The sequence below is a fragment of the Vanellus vanellus genome, assembly GCF_965231255.1.
Source record: "Vanellus vanellus genome assembly, chromosome: 5".
NCBI lineage: Eukaryota > Metazoa > Chordata > Aves > Charadriiformes > Charadriidae > Vanellus > Vanellus vanellus.
The window spans coordinates 51,492,528-51,511,140 of record NC_138910.1 but is presented as its reverse complement, the minus strand read 5'-3'; the positions used below and the strand labels follow the sequence as shown (position 1 = coordinate 51,511,140).

At 38.3% G+C, this 18,613-nt stretch overlaps 1 protein-coding gene across 1 annotated transcript in view; it reads right to left on the bottom strand.

The window, feature by feature from the left end:
- CEP350 (centrosomal protein 350) overlaps window positions 1-13,611 on the bottom strand; it is a gene marked incomplete at its 5' end in the record, with an annotated part of 67,891 nt that extends 54,280 nt beyond the window's left edge. The window contains 7 exons of the mRNA XM_082483368.1: window positions 2,637-2,750; window positions 6,361-6,471; window positions 7,003-7,589; window positions 9,876-10,008; window positions 10,766-10,880; window positions 11,818-11,861; window positions 13,536-13,611. Of these exons, the coding sequence (XP_082339494.1) occupies window positions 2,637-2,750; window positions 6,361-6,471; window positions 7,003-7,589; window positions 9,876-10,008; window positions 10,766-10,880; window positions 11,818-11,861; window positions 13,536-13,611 (1,180 nt within the window). The remainder of the gene's footprint in view (window positions 1-2,636; window positions 2,751-6,360; window positions 6,472-7,002; window positions 7,590-9,875; window positions 10,009-10,765; window positions 10,881-11,817; window positions 11,862-13,535) is intronic.
- Window positions 13,612-18,613: the final 5,002 nt, after the last annotated feature.

Below are 18,613 nucleotides of genomic sequence, written 5' to 3'. Positions count from 1 at the left end.
AAATGTTGTAATAATAAGAACAAAAATGAAGATGGGAGATAAACAAGACAATTCATCATCATCTTAAAAGAATATTAGCCGATATTCTAGAAAAAGAAAACTTTAGAGATTTTTACAGATCATTAGTTGTTGAGACAGGTGTCTTCTGAGGAGGTTAAAAAATACCAAGCAGCAGTTTTTCTATGCCAATACTAACTGACTGTCCTCTAGCTGGGATTTCTGTACCATTACTGAAAATGGTTAAGATAAACCCTATTAGTTGATACTTAATTCAAGAATAGACTACCTTGCAAGTGAAAGAAACCCAACAAAATGTTATTAGTATTACTTCATCATCCTACATATAATTAAATGTTAAAAACTGGGTATGGTGGCATCCTTACCTAAGATTGGTTAGATAAAATGCTAGGATTATTCAACTCACCTTTCATCCCACTAACTTCCGGTATTATTAATAATTTTTTTTAAATAATGACCTTAAAGAGCTTTGGAGAAAAGAATAATGTAAAAAAGTATTAGTAATCTAGTTCAGACCATTTAGCAGTATTTTATTGCTAGAAAAGTACCTAACTTGAGTACCCCATTTGCAGTTGATTTCTAATCATTCAACTTCACTTTCTGACAGCACTGCCTAAACAAACCCAGACACTGCAGCATGAACACAACACTGACAAACAAAAAAGGACTGGACTGTGGGCCCAACAGGACTTTGAAGACATGATACCAAAGCAACCTCATGTGAAATCCAGGACAGTAGAACAATAGTATTCTGGTAATCCCAGTCCTCAATCCCAGCCCCCACATTTCTTTCTTTTTGTTATTTTAAACCAGAAGTCTGAAGCCCACCATTCATTCATTACTAACAGTACTCCTTGCTTGCATTGTATATTATATAAGTATTTTATACATCTGTCACTTGAAACATGTCACTACAAGCCTCTTTGAAAGAGATATATCAGCCAAGGGGTTATCTTGCCGAACTCACTGTTCTCAATTACTTCTGTGCGTGTTTAAAAAGGCAGTGTAAGGTCTCATCTTTCATTTCAAGTCAGCTGTTTGAATTAAAACACGCTAACGGAGCGAAACATGAGCTGTGGCTATTTATAGCTTTGGCTATATTAAACAGTTTCTTATTGCTATGACTGAAGGAGGAAGAACCATCATGGATATGCCACTTAGGTCTGGTTCTTATCTTCTAGGGATTTCAGGCCATCATTCTCCTCACATTTAATCCATTACGGAGAATAACCATTGACAAAACTTGCAGCAATCGCCGTGCTCCTCCCTCACTTGGAACTGTCACAAAAACATGTTAATTTAGTATAGTTCTTTAAGTATGAACTGATCAGCATAGGAAGGAACAAATCCATGCTTATCACTTAAGTATTAGCATTCATTATCCCAGCAAAACATTTACATGCAGCTTCCTGACTTACAGCATGCAGAAGTGCATATACACTCTCAAAACCCCTTTGTAGTAATTTTTAAAAAGCAGCTTTTTTTCTTAATAAGCCTTCTTCAAAGCGTTTACTGGTTATGGATCACTTTATGCAAGGAAAAATATAAATCCTTAAAAGGTGCAAACAATGATTAACCTTGCATGTATTTAAAGGAAAAAGAATTACTCTGTAGTGTGACTGCAGTCATAACTGCTTACTTTGTATGAAAATTAAAACCAAATATGAAGTAGATGGGGAAATCTTGCCAAATCTTTTGCTACTCACAATATCAAAGATTAATGCGACTGGAAAACTAAGAGGCACTGACAGAATTCCACTGCAGTTAATTTCATTTTCTACTATAAGGCACTGCTCTACAGTAACCTGCTCACCTGACTTCTAAATGCTTTAATTTTATTTAATAGACAATGAAAATGTCATACAATAAGTGAAAATAAAAAAAAAATCTTAATTAGTGAAAGAAAAAAAACACCTTTCCTTTATAAAAATCAAGATTTGTAAGACTTGCGCCAAGAAACGTGCTTTTACATTCTTTCACTAACTGAAAAAAACAGGAATGGCTTAAGCCAGAAGTGAAGGTGCAGGACAGCAACAACTTGACATAGGACACAGAAGAACAACAGCCAGAGAAGGGCCAGAAGGACAACCTGTTCTCTGCTTCCCCATTGAGAAATCCTACAAGGGAAGAGCTTTCACTGCAGCCCTTCCTCGCAGAGGAGGGCAACTCAGCAAGTCCCACTGGCACTGATTTTAATATCACCTCCATTCCTCCTCTCAGCATTATCCACGGAGCTGTAGGTCAGGCACTAACCTGCTTCAACACAAGCAAAACAGAAGCAGGATCCACAACAGGGCAACTGCTACTTTTTGTCTGTGTTGGCCTGACAGATAGCCTGCCCAAACAAACACACAATCTTGAGCAGTTTCCATAATGTGCACACAGCAAGTGGAAAGCCAGAAAATTAAAATAAACCAAAAAAAAAGCACACGCAGCCCACCACCACCAAAAACATACACATCCCCAGTGCAGTATACAGTCTACAAACACACAATGGCATTATTGCGCATCTGAGAAGACTTTGAAAGCAATATGCTTTGATTTTTCTTTATTTCTTGAGTCAAAACTCATCTCTGAAGGACACACGACAGTCTTTCCTCTACAGTAGAGCTAGTCACCTTGTTTGGACTCTGAACTTGACAACCGTGTCAGTTTTTGCACTTTCCGTGCGGGTCTGGTTGCTTTTTTCTCTTTGTTTCTCTCACTAGGTTTTCCTTTCACTGTTGAATCCTCTAAAAACAAACAAAAGTTGTTAAGTGATATCCCACAGGAAAGAACACATAATAACAAGCTTGCTTCAACATTTACTTTGAAAAAGCAGAACTCGGAGAAACACATTAAAATTCACTGACTCTCTCAGATTATATATTGAAATCGATACTCCCAGTCCAGCATTTTAAAATCCTCCTAGCATGAAAATGTTGAATCAAGTGCTGTTTACCTATGCACTGGAACACAGCAAAGTCACAGCAACACCATAATAGATTTTTACAAAATTCATTTTCAATTTTAAAAGAAATGTTGACAGTTTGACAGGAAGAATTGTTGGTTCTCTTCTACTATAAATGTTACGTTTTACAGTATTAATGTTCCACAAGAACATATAGTCCCTTTACTCCTGAAACACACAGGCTGCTGCTTTCACGTTAACGCATGACAGCACATTCACTCGTTGCCTCTATGGTGGAGCATGAAAGACAAGATATCCATGCGCTCTACTTCCCGCAAAACTTGTCGCAGAATTCACCCAGTGATGCAGAACTAGTCTGAATCACCTAAGGCCTCATTTACAACACAATTAGGTTTTAGGCTTCAGAGATACTAGGAACACTTACCAAAGATAGCGTCATATTTTACCATGTTTTCACATTCGGGCAAAGAACAAAGAAAACCTGGGATGTGGCTCAATCGCCACCCCACTGAGTGGGCTTCCCAGCTGCCTAAGGTGCAAAGCACAGTCAAGTATTGCCCAAGAAGGACAGACAAGGTATATACTCAGTCTCAGCAGTCAACACTGGACATTTTCAAAGATTTTGTTTAAGTACTTCAATTTACATGCCTTGAAGATGCTCTTTTCTTAATCCCAACAAAAATGAACTGTAGCTAAGGCCACTGTTACCATTGTTTGATTGCTCCTCTTCTATAAAGAATGTGATTAGACAACCTAAAACCCCCCACAGATAGATTTGAAGCTTTATTATTTAGATGTCAATACAAACTTTTACAGCCCCTAATTTCAGCTGAATCCACTCTCTGATGGATGCCCATAGAAGTATCAGAGACAGAATAACAAGTCATATTAAAGGATGTGGAAATGGAAATTTAAGAGTCTTTCTCCCTCTCAATATCCTTTCCTTACAAATTTTCCAGTCCTCTTTGAGGCTGACAACAAGTGCAAGGAAGAAAGAATCAATGCACCAAATACCAGAGGCCTCAGTGACTGCATCTGCAGAAATCTAGATTGCCTCCTCACCTCTTTTCAGTGACAAACAGTTCCTGATACCAGGAAACTGCAGGCTGTTTCCCACTCAATCTATTCATATTACGGCAATTTTGTTCTAGTACAGTAAATCCTGAACATCTTTAAGACAGAATTATTGGAACTTTGAGGTCCACACAATATCCTTTAGCCTAATTGCTAAGCCAAGATAAAGACATTCTGCATGGTCTATGCTCACATGTAAAAACTATGTTGCAGTAAAGAATAATGCCTCTGTAGATATTAGAGATCTTACAACTTATTTTAGCACTAGAGAGCATGGAACAGTTTTGATCAAACTGACCGTACACACACAAAACCCCACATGCTGTAACTTTAATACAGAATTAACACGTGGATAGATAATCCAACAGCCTAAAAATACATTTACAGTATATATTATGTGCAGCACCAGCATTTGATTACTTGGAATCAGCTATTCAATATAATCTTTTCACGTCAGAAAGAAGACACGTTCCACAACAGCTGTTCTACGCAGGGCATCAGGACAGGCATAGGACTGAACACACAGAGAGCTCCCTGCTTTTGTAGACAGAAGTCTACTAGAACACACGATCCAAAGGCCTTTTTGATTGGAGCTCTTCAATGAAACTTTTCAAAAATTTGCATTTCTATAAAGAGCTCGTGAATCATTTATATCATGATTATCAAAACTAAAAATAAAAAAAAATTAAAAAATGAAAAATGCTAGCGTAGATTAAAAGTCTTTAGAAATTTGGCATTACTTTCATGGCCTAATGCTGAGTAGAGTATTTGATAAACAATTTTACTGAAAATAAGTGGCTCTTCTTTCTGAATTTTTTTTTATGAGTAATTCCAGAAAAATTCCTCAGTACCTTATCAAGCTGTACCAGCAAAAGAAGTGACCAGTCAGTCAAAAGCAATTCAACCTTACAGCGCTCCACTGTAACCAGCCTAGCAAACCAAAAAGCACACTTGGGTGTTCTACCCTAGATCACCCAGAGAAAAGAGCTGCCAATGGCACTACAGTTTTCCAGAGTTAAAAATTAATAAAGACTGGGTCTTGAAGCAGTACATTTGAAAACATAAAGCATGTATTATTGTTTTGGTCTTTCAGCAGCGTAACTGCTGAACAAATATACAGCTTTTTTTTTAATCATCTTTGCTCATAGTTTTAAGCATCAGAATACTGTGTTGCTAAATGAGCTCATCATGTAAAAAAGATCTTTTTTCCTGTGTTGCCATTTTGCAACAACAACATTTAATGTTTTTCAAAAGACCATTAAGCAAAGAGGAATGAGTAACAGTTTTCTAAGCTTTTAGCATTCAACATTCCCTCCTACACCTTCATGTGGAATAAACCCCAAAGGTAACATTCTGTTCATTTACCACTGTGAAGTTACACGGTCTTCCCTCCCATATCCTATCCAAGCCTTATAATACTGAAGGTAAAAGAGTTGTAGAGGAAATAAAATCTAGATTATTTTAAATTTTCTTAAATCTTCTTCTGGTCTACCTGTTCTCCCCCTCCTCAGGGAATGCAGGGAAGACCTCTAAAAAAATCCACGTGTACAAATCTATGGGACACAAATTTCTCCAAGAACTTAAAAGACTTGGATAATTCTGACATAGAGCAATAAAGTTCTACAAGTTCAGAGATACTAAACCAAGCTAATGCCGTATAATCTCACCACCACACATAGCTGAAGGCACACCCCTTTACTGCAGGCTACCTACTTCATTTTAAATAAGTATTCCAGGAGACTTTCCACAGCAGATGTCCTCCATCTCCCCTTTAGCTATCCATATGTTCCAACTAAACCACTAACAATTGCCACAGCAGCTTCAGGACCAATGATTTGTTAACAGCATATTGAAGCAAGTAGAATTCAGGCTTTAACATACTGTATATGGTGCACATATCACTTTAAAGGTGTTAAAAATGGCAAAAAAATATATCTAAATTGTTCCCATGAGATAATATAGGTTTCACCAAAACCAAAAGTGGTTTAGTTTTGTCCTTTTAAACAGGAAATTGCATTCATTCATGCAAACATATATAAAGAAGTTACAAAATTAAATAAAATTTTTTCTAATGAAGACTTTTCTTTTTCCTCTCTGTTTCAAAGAAAAGCCATCATTCGATTCTTTTCAGTATTGGTTTTCTATTAAAAAGTATTTTAATGAGTAAATGGGGAGAAGGATTTTTTTAATTAATTTTAGCGTTCAACAAGTTACTCCTCCTGTGGAGAGAAGTACAATATATTTAACAGTCATTGCTTCAATTTTTTGTTTTCATGATTTTGTAGACTTGCACAAAATATATTTCTCTGCCTCTTAAAGAAGGTTGCGTGGCTTAATCAATTCAGTTTGTGTCTCACCTGTTAACTGGAGGGCTATATCTCTGTACAGCTCCCGACTAATGTGAAATTCTTCCTCTTGCCAGATCTTTCCATCTGGAGCACGAATCTTTGTTTCAGCAGGATTGAAACCTGAAAGTAAACAATTTAAAGAGTTTAAAATAACAGCATAAAATATAAATAAAGCTTTTACAGAGTGGAAGGGGTAGGAAACTGCCAAGTAAGAAAGGAACTACTTGAATTTCTAATGCTAAATTAGAAGAAAGCAATATACCATTCTGCCACTTGCTCACAGTTGAAAAACAGTGGACTGGGTGAAGAAAAGATTATTAAACATGTGAAAGGCTTTCTCAATCAATACAATGTTACTAAGCTCTGGGACCATAAAAACACATATTGAAATAAACCCAAACACTAATACAGTGACCTTCTTTTTTATAGTAATTTCTAAGAAAAGACAGGAAGAATTCCAAAAGACTCCTCACTTCTGTAAATTGGCAAGAATTTCTTTTCTTTCTTTTCTGTATCTGCGATCAAACCACGCTATCCGCTCCCACATTGCCCAAACACAGCTGAGTCATGTCCACGCTTTAACATGTTCCTCAATGAACTCCACTCCTTCACCATGTATAACCAACAGGGAGCCATTCTGCACTTCCGTACCTCTGTATGATGGAGCAGCAGGTGCAGCTGCCACTTTCCTGACTTTGGGAGTCACTGCATTCTCCACGCTTGTGATCACGACAGGTTGCTCAGCATATCCCATGCGCTGCCCTCTGCCACCTAGCTCTTCAGAATGCTCCCACTGCTTTCGAATCCGCTCCTTCAGCTTCTCCAACTTAGCATCATGCTGCTGCCGTTTCAAGATTTCCAGCCTATGAGCACTAGAAGTACTTGTGGCAGAAGGGGAAGACACTTTCAGTTCACTGTCCTGGGATGTGTTACTCTGAGCAGTTTTAGCGCTGCTCTCATCTCCTCTGGAGCCACTAGTTTTCTCCTCTTCCAATCTTGGAGGTGTTGCAACCTTAAGAAACGCCTCATTATTCTGCAAGGCATCAATTGCTGGTCGGTCATTCAAATACCTAACAACAGTCTCATCTGCAGCAGAAGAACATGGGCTTTCAAAATCTCTGCTGTGTAGATCCCGCTCATCTCGGTCATGTATCATACGGCCTGTTATTTCAGCCTTCGCTTCTGCTTCGTTGAAGTCCAAACTAGAGAGCAGTTGCTTGGCCTCAAGTTGGCTAGAACTGTGATAAGACAGAGAACTGTATGTATCCCTGATGTAAGAGAAGGAAAAAAAAGAAGTCACCATCAGAAACACAACTGTAGGACCTACCAAACTAGCAATCAGCATGTTCGTTAACTAAAAGAAAGACTTCCTATACCTTGTCTCTACTTTAAAGGCAAGTTCTTTTAAAGTTTGATCACTACTCATTTAATAGTGCAAGTCTGACGAAACTGAAAGAGGTTTCTGTTCAAAATTTCACTTTCTGCACTCTCTACCGGAACAGAACTATATATAAAGTTGAAGAGCTGCAGTTAGGGCATGTAGAAAATCAGCAAGCAGTAATGTCACCCTTCAATTTAAAAAAGCTTTAAATAAAAACCAAGCATAAAACTTAAGAGAAGCATACTTAGTATATGTTCTCTAAAACAAAACAATCCACACATGCACAGCTCCTCAACAGCACATTCATTAGCTGAGAAAACAAACAAATTGCACCAAAACCCCCTGCCTTGTATTTGAGCATTAAAGAGGCAAGTCCCTGACAAGAACTTCAGAGTGAACTGGCTGTACTGCAACAAATGTAAAACTTACTGAGAGCTTAGAAATTCAACAAACTAAGGATCTCTTAGATTTTTTTTTTTTTTTTTCCACAGAAAAACAGACTCTATATTTGAATGGACACAGGGCACCTGTGCTGTTAGGACAAAAACGTATTCAATATCTTCACTGATGAGAGGCTGAAGATGTGAAAATCCAGCACCTAAGCTACCTGGCTTGCTTCTTCAGCAAGTATGTTTAAAGTACTCATTTAAGCCAGGTCATAACATTGTACTTGTGAAATTGTTTACCTCTCTTTCTCTTGTAGCACACTCCTGTTATATAGTGTAGTAATCATTACCAATCAACATAAAAGTTGAGTGGTTTAATTGCACAGAATTTTACCAAAAGTGTACATAAATATACACACGCACAGATTGTTCTACCCATTATGCTGGTTTTGTTTTCCTATGCACACTTTAAGCATTGACTAAAGGCTGTTCTCAGTGAAGGAGTGATGTGTTAACATAGCAGCTCTGATGTTAATCCAAAATTAATCCCCCCAATGCCACACAGCCTTCTTACAGTAAAGAAAGCTATTCTTTTCAATTGGATATAATGGCATGAGTCTAGCTGCTTTCATCTTCTTCTTTTCCCTGAAGTCTGTTAAATTTACTACCTGTTTTTAAAACAAATGACTGATGTAAGTTATTCCAGATAGGGTGGACAACAGAGCTGCTCAATTAACAAACTGACCCAGGACTACACAACTGATCCAAATCAGCCTCCCAGGCAACAAGGAAGAAGAACCTCACAGCTGACACAAGAAGTGGAAAAGGAGACCAAAAGACATTAGGATAACAATTATTAATAGAGATGTAGTGGAATTAAAAAAAAAAAAACCATCACACTGTCCCAACTCCACTCTCATCAGTCAACAGCAATTTGACTTCACTGGGAGAACATTTAGAAAAAAATGCAAAGTGTGTGTTAGAATCCCATAAAAAGACTATTAGCAACCCAACCAAGCTATTTATCAGGGATGCCTGTGCAAAGAACACACGCTGCTTATAACACACAAGGAATTGAAGACATTATGGTAAAAGTCTTTTAAGCTCTGATATTACAGCAAGTTACAACTAATTTATTTCTGCTGCAGGTTCTCTTTCTTTTTGAAAGCTTTTGAGGCATCTTCTATACACTACATTACTTAACATAGGCTAGGAAAAACAGGCTTTATGTATTTTCCCTCATTCCTCACATCCCACCACGTTCTATGGCCGGCAATATTCTGTGCTGCTTTTTCTCCTTGAACCACTGTTCTTATTTGGGTTTCTCAGACACACACAAACTGAATGCATCTTGAGTACTAGATGTTCTTGCTCTACACTGTCTTATGGTAATACATTGGGGAGCATGTGCTGAAGAACTAATGAAAGAAAGTTGGAAAAGCACGAGGAAATACCTTTTTGGTCCTTATTACTGAAACTAAATACCTATCAAACCTATCAGATGGCCACTGAGGGCACAGCCACATCAACTTGATGACCTTTTCAACACATTTGTCTTTAAACTCTTAATCACTGAACAAAAAATAAATCTGTAACGTTTTTTAAAAAGGAAGATATTTTTGTCCAATATCACGTGCTGTTCATGGGGGTGGGGGAGGGGAGGAAGCAAGTCAATTTTTGAGTTGTCCAAAACATCACTATTAGCTTCGTTCTGATCTTAGCATATTATTTTAATAGTCAACTGTTACAGCACTAACCTGTATGAAGCCAATGGTTCACGAAATTCCACACGATTGCTTTTTTTCACATTGCTTTCAAGAGTGGTTGCTCGAAGAGGGCTGCGTGAGGACTTGTCCTTGCTTGATATATTTTGACTGGAGGACCGGGAAGCTGAAGCAGAAACCAAAGAATCCTCTATGTACCTATCTCTCCAGAAAGAGAAAGCTCTTGGGCCAAACAATTAAGAACACAGTTTTTCCTGGGTTCGAGCATCACCAAAATAGCATTTAAAGCACTCCCTCTCTTTTTTAACAAGCTGATTTCAACAATGAGGAGCAAGGTAATAAGTGCTTGAAATAATGATCATATTTAAAGAGAGATAATAATGCTTAAACATTAATTATAAGCAACTAAAGCTGTGAAAGTTGACTGTGTTGCCACTAGAGGTCGATCTGTCTGTTCTCCAGTGGCACACTACCAGAATGCTCTAAATAGTTGGTATTTAAAAAAAGGGCTTATTTCTTACAAGCAAATGCACTCATATGAAATAAAGGAAGCATCAGATTTACCATTCTATCAGGGTGTAACAGTTGACAAACATTAAAAAAATATAAACAGCTAGTCCAGTGTAAACATAGGCATACAATTGTTATCCAAAATCCCCATAAAATCGGAATCAGAATGGGATAAGCACTGCTCATTTACAGTGTGGGGAAAGTCCTATCACTCCCTCTAACCAAGTGACTATGATAGCACACTTTCCTTCCTAAACTAAGGGAAGAAAACATTTCTCCTGGGTAATTCAAGTTTCACAAATAAAGATTGTTAGCAGGAGACAACTTGGAGGCAGGAAGGAGAAATCAAGTTTTCCCAGAATTTCCCAGTGGCTTTACCCTGTCTTACACACTATGTCCTCAATAATACATACCCTTTCTGCTTATTTTCCTGCTAGTGCTAGCAGAGGGCTTCTTGGCATCCATGACAGAATCAAATACAGCCGTGCTGGTGGGAGCTATTTCCAATTTGTTCTCTATATGACGTAGCTAGAATTTGAAGATAATGCAAATTAGAATATTGTTTTCAATTTTTAAGCTACAGGTTTTTTCCCCTAACATGATAATTTTTTCATTTTCATAAAGAACAAAACTGCAGGCAAAAGCAACTTCACAAGGCTGATGTTGCAAAACTGTACAGCCTTATGGTCAGAAACTACGTCAGACTTAAGTTTTGTTTAAAAAGATTATCTAAATTAGGTTTTGTTGCATAGTTTTGTTTCCATAAGCAGGCTGCTGTGAAAAAATTAATAATAACATGCCATTCAGAGTCTTAATGCTTGGCCTGAATGAAATATTAATTCCACTTGGAATAAATTCTATAATACTCTTTTCAAAATGGAACTTGATACAAGATTCCACATGTAAAACCCCATATTGACACTCAGCTATTACAAAAGAGAGGGACAAAGCTATGGGAAAGAGCTGAATTCCCCCCAAAAAACAAGCTGTTTGGCTTCACTGAAGCCAGGTTTTAGAAACTAGTGTGACATCTAAACACTGAAGTTCCCACAGAAAGACAGCAATTGCAATGCTCAAAGATGGAAAATTATGAAATACACTGGTGTTGTCCCAGTTTCTGACTGGACTGGGTAAGCAGGGGAGAGTTATTTTTTCAAGTTTTCAGAAAAATGAGAAGTCACCACTTTCTTAAACAGAAAGGTAATATCACACTCAAGACTAAGCTTACTATACTCAAGACTAAACTTGGTGTGGCAAAACATTCTTCTACTGTGTGTGGAAAACTTTTACCAAGACACAACAATGTTCAACATGCATGTACTCCAACCGCTTGCCCTATTTTCAACTTGTTTAACAGACAATCACTGAGCAAAATACTACTTTGGGTAAAGCTTTTGTAGCCATTAACTAATTTGAAAAGGAGTAAGAAAAAAAAAAAAAAAAAGAAAAAGAAATCAGTACTTACAGCAGCCTTAGTCTGAGAAAAAGTAGTCCATGCTGCAGTTAGATCTTACAGGGCAGAACAAAGAAATAAATTTCTCATTAGTACATGGAAAACAATGAAATAAAATGTTGCTTCAAAACAATTTTCATGAGCTCATCAAGTTCTTTTAATGACTCAATTCCAGCCTATAAATCTCCTCTATGAGAGGCTGTTATTAATCAAGACTCAACAGAGCAATAAAATACTTAATGTAAAATTTAATAAGTTCACTAAGTTGAATGCATTATTACACTTGAAATCATATCTACCACACATTATAGACGATGTTTAGAAGATAAAATAAAGCTGATTATCTACCCAAACACAAATTTGTTACATTTTTCCAATCACACTATAGTTTAACTACTTTTTTTTTCCCTTCCACTTCCTTCTTCAGTAAATGAAGCATGAATACATGGCCACTGAAAGAATCTACTCAAAAAACAAGCTTTGAACATGTGAATTTTGAATAGTAATTTTTTTGAATTGTACACCCTACAAACAAAACAGAAGCAATGTTTGCAAAGAACAAGCAGGAGGCACTAATCAACTGCAGCCTTTTAATCTAAACAGACAGCACGTGCTCTATGCACAATCCCATTCGGTAGGATGCAGTAGTATTTTCCTCTAAAAATATTTACTTCCTCAGTTCCCCTCTTCTTTTGGTTTCTAACGGTTTTCTTCTAATCTAATGGTTTCCACAATGCAACATTCAAAACCTTAATGTGTGTCAGAGCCATGGAGAGTAGAAGTATTAGAGAGTTTTTATTTAAAAAAAATAAAGAAGAGATTTTATTTAAAAAAAAATTAAAAAAACTATCTTTTCCTTATAGTAAAAAAGCTGCCAATTTCATTTCAGGCAAGATGCAACAACATAAAGGAAGAGGGTTAGGGAAGCAGCATAGAAACAGCTTTACTTTGACTTCAAGAGAGGGTTCTTCATATCTACAGAACATCTCAGTTTCACAAGGTACCTAATTTTAAAAGAAACTGAACATATTGCAGGAAACAATCAGCAATAACGTCCTCTTACAGAAAAAATAATGATCTGTCTCTTCTTTCAAAATAACTTCTGGAGATCAATTTTATCATGGTGGAGATCATAACACTGATCTTGAACCACAGACTTAACATGCAACTCAGCTGCTCTACAGACTAGAGCTTTTTTCCTCTCAAGGATGTACTGTAATTTTTTTTTCCTCCTCCTTTCCTAAATTATAGAGTAATCATAACAGTAAAAAGCTAACAGGCTTTCTCCAGTTCAGGGAGACAAAAGTAATGCAAGTCATCTTAGTGGTGATGTACTGCTGCTATTCAAGTGTCTTTAGCTCTTCACCACTTTGGAATTGAGCAAGAGTCAGGAGTAACTGCTGCTCAGGCTCTTCTTCACTTCTTTCAAGAGCCTACAGTTCCAAATTTCTGTTCCTGCACTGCTCCTCCTCTACAGCACTCAAAAAATCTGTCTCTGCACCGTCTTGGCAACTGTATCATCAACTGGCAATTCCTAATGCAGATCAGCAAATACTCTCCAGATCAGAGTACAAAACTGCTATCTCTGCAAAAAGGAAGCCATATAACACATGGTCTTAGCTCCCAAATTGAGGCAGAAGAATGCTTTCTGTAAAAACTCCTCAAAGTTTCAAACAACTCATGATAAAACATCTTCCAAAAGAAGGCAATAAAACAGAGAAAAACCATACCTCTGGTAGAATCCTTGGTTTGGCTATGCCTCTGATTTTGTAGAAGCACCTCATTTGACTTGTTGCTCCACATCATGTCAATTTATCTACAAAAAAACAGTCACGTAAGAATCAAAAAGGTGTAAAGTAAGAACACATGTATCTTATGCTAAAGACAATGTAACCTTGATCACTATGATGAATGTTCACCTCATATAATGATTTCAAATGCACATCATGAACATGATCAGAAAATCAGCACCAAATCACAAATGTGTTTACAGCTTGCCATTTTTCACAAACCATGTAATTTTGTGGATAAAAAGGGTTTTGCTTCTGTTCTTATTTGTTACAAAGAAGAATGAACTTGATAGAAAGAAACCCAGAGGTCACGCAATTTAGATCATAGTAATAAGTATTCCAGCAATTCTGAAGATGACCACACTGAAATACTGCACATAGTGGGGTAACAGAGGCAGCACTACACGGCTTGAACCTATAAACATTTGGCAAAAATACTCAGTTCTGCCAATGACAGATGAACATGTCACCTATCTCTGTTAAAGAAAAAGGCAGAATAGAACTGTGCAGGAGGACACTACAGCCAAGAAAAGACACTGCACTGGAGCTGCCACTGTTTTCCTGTGAATTTCAAAGGCAAGATTCACAGTGAATCTAAACCAGTATGAACTCTGAGTAACAAACCAGGCAGCCACCAAAGCAGTTTTCAATAAAGGAGAAAAAAAAAAAAAAAGCGCTACTTTTTTACCTGCCTAAAAGGTAAAACCTTTACCTGCCTTTTTTTTTACCTGCCTAAAAGGCAGGTAATTTATGCAAATAGTTATTTCTCATTACATTAATTGCAAAAGATGGGCTGTCATAGGTGAAGTTGTAACAGACTTTAAAGAAGCGCTATATAAGAAAAAAAGTTTAAAAGATCTAAGAGGATTTCATTCAGCCAACAAGAACTCCGATTAGTCAGCACTGCCACTACCCTCTAACCAAGGACCTCCTATCTGGTGGCACTGGCTTTCTGAGCTGTCTTCACAAGAGATTGAGGACATTTCTGTTACAGAAAGCAAAAATTAGGTGACCACAGAATTCATGCAGGAAGTTCTAGACCTCAGAAAGAGTCATAAAGACATATTTTCCTCTCTCTTCTCTCATGCACTCCCTGATATAATTTTTCTTATTTTCTTAATTTCTGAAAATTACTTTTGCTTTCACTTCCCTACATAGTGTACCACATAAAAGGGCATTCAAATATAAAGGTCATTCTTCTGATAAAAGATGACAAAACATCCCACAAAATTAACACTGTGTAGTACTTACTGGAACGGATCATTGCCTGTATATTTTGTGATAAGGATTTTTATCATTATGGATACTCACAGTGACAGCAGTGAAGTTTGGTCCTAACATTCAGTCATATAGCTTGCATCTACAGCAGCAAGTTATCCCAGAAAACTGTTCTTATGCCCCAAGAAAGACTACCAATAATAAGGAACATAAGTTTTCAAAAGACCTTTAGTTCTGACTCTCTTTAAAGAAGCCAAATAAATGTTCAAATGAGCATGGAAACGGTATGTGAGCTTACATAGGTACAGAAAAACACACATACACACACATTAGTGAAGTCCACAATCACACAAAAATTCTTGAAAGGAGTAGGTGGTGTTTTGTTTTTTAAGTATCTAGTTATGGGCAGTGAGCCAAGCGAAGTCAGAAAATTCTGCTTTTAGGACAGGTGCTGCAGAGCTCATTCATGCAGAACCGCAGCTTCGTGCCTCATATCATTTGTGCTGTAAATCATAACACTGCCCTGCCCTGGAAATCATCTAACTGAGCTTCTCCATCACTGGAGGAAAGAGCTGCTGTGCTAGAAAAGTAGAAAACAAGCATTAACAAAAATGGGGACATTTTCCATTAAGAATTACTTTTGAGAGCTGCTGGAAATGTCATATCATACCATTATCAGGTTTCTTGCCCAAACATAAACATAACAAAATCTACTCAACATGTAAATTTAGCGTCAGAGAACTTCTAGACAAACAATCATTTCTTATGGGATTAAGTATTCCTCTTGAGGTAATTGCTTGGGATTTATTCTTATCCTTAGAATTACCACTATAGATAGAAGAACCTAGTCAGGGACTAGAACTGTTCTCATTATACACACACAGATCTATATAGTTTATTTTATGAAGCCCTTGTAAATGTTGGATTGTAATATATTCTATGTATTCCTTAACTCTTTACAAAAAGTACTAGATTAATAAAAAAAAAAGTCTGAAATTGCTTGTTATATCTTTCATCCTAACTCTTAAGTAAAAACTGTCAGTCCTTTACCTGAGCTGAACAGAACACAAGTCAGACTGAAACAGTAAACACACTTTTGTGAACACCTTAGTTCTACCAATAACTCACAAATGTGTGCCGATGATCACTAATGGTCAATAAATCTGTCTCAATGCCTTGGGTCAAAAGTATATGACAACCTTCTATAAAAGGCCACTCAACCTCTCCTCCTTTCTGTATAAGCTGGGAAGTAATCACAAAGCATCCTGTGATATTTCTCCTAACAAATACCTGCAGTGCCGGCTCCAAGTGCACAATCTGACTCTTACTGTCTTCAGTGCAGCCAGCTAAGATCCACTGAGTAGTTTTGCTTAACTCAGGTTGCTGCTGTTCGGAGAAGAAAAAAAAAAAAGTCACGTAAGAACTGAGCATTCTGGAGCTGTCTACAGTTTCAGGAAGGCAACACTGCAGTAGTTTTCAACTTCATAAGCTTTGTAACTGTAAGGGTTTGGGTTTTAGATGTCCCTCTCCCCCTCCTTTGGAAGGGTGGGAGAAATTTATCAGCTTTTCAAAACCTGCCTACAAACTTTACCCATTTGTCCAAGACAAAAATCCCCAAAAGTACACAAGAGCAGGCACAGCAGAACTGCTGCAGATAAGGACCTAAGAGGAAACTAGCAAGAAAAGGAGATACTCCAAACTCCTGGAAGAAACTGGGGGTATGGACAGACATGGGACATGACAACCACTCTCTTCCACAAACACTGTTCCTACAGAAAGACACTGAAGAGAACTGACAGATCAGAAAGTGCATGAAAACACAAGAGAAATGAGGAAATGGAAACAAAAAACACTGCTGAATAAAAAAGTAAGATGAGAAACCAGCACTATGTTTACTACCAAACATAGCAAGGATGGCATTGAAAGGTACAATAGATAACAAAATAACAAGTCAACCTAGTAAGGGGACAGCATTTCAAAAGGGATGGGAGATATGGAAGTAGAATATGCTTTAGCAAAGGTACACAAAAATGTGAAGAGATGAGAAACAAGGCTGGGAAAAAGAGAAAGAAAAGAGAAACAGGATATAAACAGGAAGAGAATGGAAAAAGACAGGAAGAATTGAGAAATAGAATGAATGTTAGAAAAAAACAGCATAGAGAGTGGCAAAAAGAAAGAAAAACAGGTATATTTGAGAGTACTGTGAGTACTTCTCACAGGTATATATGAGAAGTACTCAGCATGTATTCACCAAGGGGAAATCATGCCTGACTAATCTGATAGCCTTCTATGATGGTGTGACTGGATGGATAGATGAGGGAAGAGCGGTAGATGTGGTCTACCTTGACTTCAGCAAGGCGTTCGATACGGTCTCCCACAGCATCCTCATAGGGAAGCTTAGGAAGAGTGGGTTAGATGAATGGACAGTAAGGTGGATAGAAAACTGGTTGCAAGACAGAGCTCAGAGGGTTGTGGTTAGGGGCGCAGAGTCTAGTTGGAGGTCAGTGACGAGTGGTGTTCCCCAGGGGTCAGTACTGGGTCAGTCCTGTTCAATATATTCATCAACAACTTGGATGAGGGGATAGAGCGCACCCTCAGCAAGTTTGCTGATGATACAAAGCTGGGAGGGGTGGCTGACACACCAGAAGGCTGTGCTGCCATACAGAGAGAACTGGACAGGCTGGAGAGTTGGGCGGAGAGGAATCTTATGAAATTGAATAAGGGCAAGTGTAGGGTGCTGCACCTGGGGAGGAATAACCCCATGCAGCAGTACAGGTTGGGTGCTGACCTCCTGGAGAGCAGCTCTGTAGAAAGAGACCTGGGAGTCCTGGTAGACAACAGGATGACCACGAGCCAGCAATGTGCCCTTATAGCCAAGAAGGCCAATGGCATCCTGGGGTGCATCAAGAAGAGTGTGGCCAGCAGGTCAAGGGAGGTCATCCTCCCCCTCTACTCTGCCCTGGTGAGGCTGCACCTGGAGTACTGTGTCCAGTTCTGGGCTCCCCAGCTCAAGAAGGACAGGGAACTGCTGGAGAGGGTGCAGCATAGGGCTACCAAGATGATTAGGGGACTGGAACACCTCTCTTATGAAGAAAGACTGAGGGAATTGGGTCTCTTTAGTCTGGAAAAAAGACGGTTGAGGAGGGACCTGATCCATGCTTACAAATACTTAAAGGGTGGGTGCCAGGAGGATGGGGCCAGGCTCTTTTCGGTGGTGCCCAGTGACAGGACAAGAGGTAACGGGCACAAACTTGAGTATAGGAAGTTCCACCTAAACATGAGGAGGAACTTCTTTACCTTGAGGGTGGTAGAGCACTGGAACAGGCTGCCCAGGGAGGTGGTGGAGTCTCCATCTCTGGAGACATTCAAAACCCGCCTGGACGCGTTCCCGTGCAACTTGCTGTAGGTGATCCTGCTCTGGCAGGGGGGTTGGACTAGATGATCTCCAGAGGTCCCTTCCAACCCTATGATTCTCTGATTCTATGGTTCTATATTGGTCCAACTGTAAAGTTTTTCCAAGTATCAGTATGATTTTTTTTCTTAGCATAGCCTCAGTGAGAAAAGAAAAGAGGAAACTCAGAACTCATGGCACTGAAACAAGGAAACGGGAGAGGAAACTGAATCATACAGATTCAGAGAAGGCAGAGAATATGAGCAAGAGATCGCCCACCATTATTTTTACTAACATTTAGTGGTTATGCAAAAAAACCCAACCAACCCACCAGTATGCATAGGGAACAGTATTCCTCAAGACTTTGTTTCTTATAAAAACACAAGGGACACCACAAAAGAAAAGATGA